This window comes from Physella acuta, unplaced genomic scaffold (genome assembly GCF_028476545.2).
Source record: "Physella acuta isolate Inbredline_101_S28 unplaced genomic scaffold, ASM2847654v3 ptg000235l, whole genome shotgun sequence".
In the NCBI taxonomy this organism is placed as follows: Eukaryota; Metazoa; Mollusca; class Gastropoda; family Physidae; genus Physella; species Physella acuta.
Genome location: NW_026731754.1, coordinates 853077 through 858320, shown reverse-complemented (window position 1 = coordinate 858320; position 5244 = coordinate 853077). Strand labels below are relative to the sequence as shown.

General features: G+C 31.6%; 1 protein-coding gene across 1 annotated transcript; it reads right to left on the bottom strand.

Annotated features, from left to right (window-relative positions):
* Positions 1-1069: 1069 nt before the first annotated feature.
* On the bottom strand, positions 1070-5029 carry LOC131938121 (death-associated protein 1). The gene is made up of 4 exons (XM_059296024.1): positions 4873-5029; positions 3812-3911; positions 3361-3418; positions 1070-2614 (listed from the first exon to the last, which is right to left on the bottom strand). Exons 1-4 carry the CDS (start codon positions 4922-4924, stop codon positions 2498-2500), a joined length of 327 nt encoding a protein of 108 aa, XP_059152007.1. The 5' UTR covers positions 4925-5029; the 3' UTR covers positions 1070-2497.
* Between the last annotated feature and the right edge of the window lie 215 nt (positions 5030-5244).

Sequence of the window (5244 nt, the reverse complement as noted above, 5' to 3'; positions counted from 1 at the left end):
GGAATTTCAACACATTTGTTATTGACTAGAGCAGTTGTGTTTGATTGTGTTTTATTGCAGCATTGATTGTGGTCAGCTGATAATTTTTTTGTTTGCTTCTTTTTTTCAGTGCATTGTTTTTTTAAATTCCCTTTTTGGGATAGAGCTATTTATTTATAAAAGTACCTCTAGTTATTCTTTGTTCAGCTTAGCTTAGCTCAGGTTTGATAAGTTTCCTTTGATTTTTCCCAAATGCGTATCTTGATTAGCTACCAGGTAATGGTTGAAATCAATTCTTTATCAAAGAAAATGTGTATATATTGTATAGTACATTAAAACTTATGCTAAGATTGACATTTCTTTTTTACCTCATTTTTTATAACACCTTTCCCAATTAGGAATGCCACAGATGTTGCAGGTAATGTAAACAGGAATGTTGCAATTATAAATTAAAACTATTTGACTCGCTACCACTTAAGTTGTATATCCTGGACTATGCAGTTACTGTTGTAATACAACTTGTATCCTGTAATTACTGCAGCCACCATACAAAACTCACTATTCAGGTTAGTGATGAAGATTCTTCAGCAAGCAGAGATTCCTGTACCTGACAATTGTCCTTGATATTTTGACATAAAGCACACTTCACCACTCACTGCTGACTAGGGGTCGGTGTGGTCGAGTCTGTAAAGCTCATGTTTTCTAAAGTGGAAAGTCTCGAGTTCGAGACCTGGGGCAGATGAAGCTCGACAGCTGGGTACAGCAAATCCTCTAGGAGAGACGACTTCAAAATTAAACAACTGCTGAATTGAAGTTTGTTCTCGGTTGGACAAAGGCTATGGAAGCAAATCTAAAATAAAAGCTGGCTGAAATCAGTGCCAACGGCCTATATGGCGCATAACAAGTTGACACATATACTTAATTGTGTTGGAAGAGAATCTCTTCTGTGGCTGATATTGACATAAGTCTGTAGACTTATCTGAGGCTGTTTACTCCTAATTTAACAAGTAACCTTCTCACTCCTCTCCAGTTTATATTACTTATGCATGTATCTCATATTTCAAAGCAAAACAAAATTCAAGGACAGAAAAGATTTTAAAATGTGTTTAATAACAGGTGTGACAACAGAAAAAAGCAACTAAAACAAGATACTAATAACTACACTTAAATGCTGACCTGGAAATTATTTTAATAGCTGGAAAGTTGCTAAGATAATAAGCATAAAACATTTAGTGGTTTGTTGTACTTTTGTTACAAAATATGAATATACAGATTTTTTTATTTATAAAGTAGTTTAGGTTATCTTGTAGATAAATAGGCAGCAGTAACCACCTATACTTTGTGATTTATTACAGCTTTAACTAGACTGCTAGATTTTTCAAAAAAAATGTAAGCAGCAATTTTACTCAGTAAAAATATACTACAAGGATTTTACACAAAGTAATCAAACTTTAAAATCACACTGAAAGATTCCAGCAATTTTTTGAGACAAATATGGGAAAAAACAATCTATTTCCATGTGAAAACAAATTCACTGGAAACAGCTTCAAAGAAAAAAAAACATTTTATGACAGTCATAATAAAAATGTTGCAGTACATCTATCCTATTATTTTTACATATAAAAAAACTGTTCAACTCTGACTATAAACTCTATAATATTTTTTAAATCAAAAAAGCAACACAACTAGTTTTTGAAATTTCTAACATTGTAAAATTAAAAACATTATTATGCATGATATGAGTTACAAAAAATATTTTTTCTTTATATTAGCCCTTGAAAGAGTAGTGTTAAAAAGGGCGACAACAATAAGAAATGTTATTGAATTATTAGCTAAAAAGATTTTTACGAAAAAATCTACCTGCAAGATTTTAAATTGTAAAATGAATTTCTTGAAGGAATGTTTTCCCTCCTCATAACCAACTAATGAAGTACTAAAAAAATTTAACTATTGATCAGTAATAAAATATTAACAATTTTAAAATACACCTCTTTCCCAATGTTAATGTGTTGAAATACAAATTAGTCACAGTTACCTTTCTACACATAACTAGAATAGATTGCATAATCCCAAACACCTTATCATATACTACTAGTACCTTCACCAGAAAAATATCTTCAGTCGCAGACACATATTTCCTTTTAGTATGGAAATGAAAGAACAAGGCCAAAATTTCATTTAGTACTTAACAACAATGCTGTTATGTTAACATACATATGCTCCACAAAATATTAAAACAATAATATTTAAATTACAAATAAAACCTTGGTAAACTGCTTTAAAAAAAAGCAAATATACCAAGAAAATAGTTACACAGAAAACACTTCAATTCCACTCAAACACTGACATAGTTCAAGTTTTTCAAACACAAAATATTAAGATACCATATTACAGGATCTTTTCACTTGACTGAACCAAACTTTGAACTTGATTCATCTGCTCAATTCCACAAGCATTTGTTTGACCGTAATCAGGAAAAAAACTTATAAGAATTGATGTAAGTCTAGAACCAAAACATTTACTTGGGCTGCTGGATTTTCATGCTGTGCTGAGTAGGGCGTGGCCTGACGTCATGCTGTGGGAGGGGCTTCTCGTGAAAACTTTTGACCGCTTGCGGAGTAAAATCTTTGTCTCCCTGTGGATATTACATTAGTTTTTATCTTCTGCTGATGTTCATAACATTAATTTATGTAGCTATTCTTAATAATAATAAAACAATATAACATTTAATTCAGCTTTTGAAATTATCATGTAAATCAATTAGTATTATTATTAAACTGGCACAGTCTGTATCGCTAGCTTTTGGCATAAACCCAGAGCCTATATATTTTGAAGCTAGATAAATAAGAATTCTTGAAAAATTATTTCTAATAATGGGATATAAGTTTCTTAGCCCATATTGATAATCAGGGTTAATACTGTGCATGATAATACATCCAATTTTAGAACTGAAAGTTCCAGAAAATAACAAAAATTTCTGGAAGAGCTATCAAATAATCTCAATCTGTGTTTTGTATCTTTTCTATTAAAAAGAGCTAATTAAAAAATAGTTGAGTTTGTTCTATAGTTGCTTACATAAAGGTTGTCCATTTTTTAACCAATTATTTTTTCAACCCCAACATCAACACTGTGAATATTTCATATTTCTGCCTAACCATCTATTGCCTCTTTCAATTGCAATTTTTAAAATCAAACACAAACTTCTATTTCAAAGGTAAAGATTAGGCAGATTGTTATATTTTATTCAATTTAACAATAAAAATTCAATGAAAAAATTTATATTTAAATGGTAAAGCATGCTTTCAATAATATTACTCCTTTCCAGTGTGAGTGTGACATCATTTATGGACAAATCAACAAACAAAAAGGAAGATTTATTACCTTAGTCACAACACCAGAGATTAAAAGGGACTGATGGTGTTTGTCTGTCTTTGGTGGGCTGGAATAACAAAAGTTGGACATTACCTTTTGACATATTAAAATTAAAACTAGAATAATATGAAAAAAAATTTAGAAAAAAAAAAACCAAATCATTCTTTCAAATTGGATTTTTTTTGCTTTGTCAGCCTCAATTCTTCTTTACCTCAGTTTTTTCCATTATTTCATTCTTAATAATTTATGTACTTTTTGAAGGGTTTAAGCCTAGATATTTAAAAACTTAAAAAAAAATGATGCTTTAAGCTAGTAATAACACCATTAAAGGATATACATTTGTATTTAAAAAAAGACAACAAAACAGTTTAACTTTAACCAAATTTACCAGTTAAATAAAAAACAACAAACACAGAAAAATAAAACAAATTAAATCATTATTTACACTAAATCAAACTACCTGGAGCCAAATTCAGCTTCCTCCTCTGGAGTCATGGTGGGAGGTTCATTTTTGTCCCCTTCCTTCTTGTGTTGAACAACACGCATACCTCCAACTTTAACTGAAGGAAAAATATTATATAAGATTTGCTTACTGTTTCAAAACTCATACTTTGTCATCATTTTCATATATTTTAATATGATCAAAAGTGGAAAATAAAAAAAAAAGAAGTAAAAACTATTTCTCTGTATAAGATAAAACCTATCAACTATTATGCCCTTCTGTTGGATTGCAATTTTATTATGAGCTCTAGATCTAGATCTATATCCTTTAATTAAACTTAAAGCGCTATGAGATCAGATGCTAGAGCGTACAACTGCTATGAGATGCAGTGATCAGATGCTAGAGTGTACAACTGCTAACCCTTAAGTCTTAAGTTCTGAACCTCGGGCTTAAGTCCATAGGACGTCCCTGAGTCCACCCAACTGATAGGTACCTGAATCACGCTAGAGTGTAAAGGCAGTTGGTAGTTGGACATAGTGCTGACTATGTAATTAAACTATTCTTTAATGATATAGGCCTAATTTTTATAATATTAAGACCCTTTGAATTCCTAATAAAAATGAAAATTAAATAGACAAAAACTGCATGTAGATCTAGAATTTAGATCTTGATCTGGATCTAAATCTAGATCTAGATTCTAGTCAATTTGTGTGGTCAGAAAGTGACCCCCAAAAAACGTTGAGACAAAGTCACAAAACATTGCTGCAAACTGCAAAACAATGATGAAGTAAAGAATAGTGTCGACGTGAGTTATAAGAAGAGGTGAATCTTTAAATCTCTATTTAAAAAACAAGTTAAGTTCTGAACAGTATGATTGGGGCAGAATTCAGCACTGCCGTAACTTGAATCATGCCTTGCCTTAGCAAGAAAAACCAAACAGGGCAAAAAAAAAACAGAAAAAAAAAACAAAAAACGAACATGGCGACACAGCAGGTAGATTTCTAAGTTTCACAAAATGTTTACTAAGCAAGTAAACCTTTGTGTTAAATACAACATTGATAAAATGCCAATAAACTTACCAGCTGGAGGGTGTCCTGCCTTTAAGTCAACAACTGCTGCATCATCTGCCATTGTAAAAATCTACTAAAATTTGCTGTAAAATCTTTGCTGTTTGCTTGTCTGAGTTTTGCACGAAGTGCTGCAATATGCCAACACAATACGTGTACTACGTCACTACTTTGGTTGTTGTTTATTTGGGTTGAAAGTTCATGACCAACGTTAGTGCTAAAAATAGATGTCTGTAACAGTGCGATCTGCCTTGTTTACATTTTGTGCTTCGCGATGCACAAAGAAAGAAGGGCCATTTTGCTTAAACTAGATCTAGAACTAGGTTCTATGCCTTAGGCCCATTAAACCACTGTTTATAGGGAGGCCATGACAGTGGTCTATGG

Bases quoted from the DNA above. Each gene is read 5' to 3' on its own strand.
- LOC131938121 (XM_059296024.1), bottom strand. From the start codon at position 4,924: ATGGCAGATGATGCAGCAGTTGTTGACTTAAAGGCAGGACACCCTCCA. The intron at 3,912-4,872 runs GTAAGTTTATTG...TTTTTCCTTCAG, and splicing joins GGCAGGACACCCTCCAGCTG to TTAAAGTTGGAGGTATGCGT. The intron at 2,615-3,360 runs GTAATAAATCTT...TAATATCCACAG, and splicing joins TCTCTGGTGTTGTGACTAAG to GGAGACAAAGATTTTACTCC.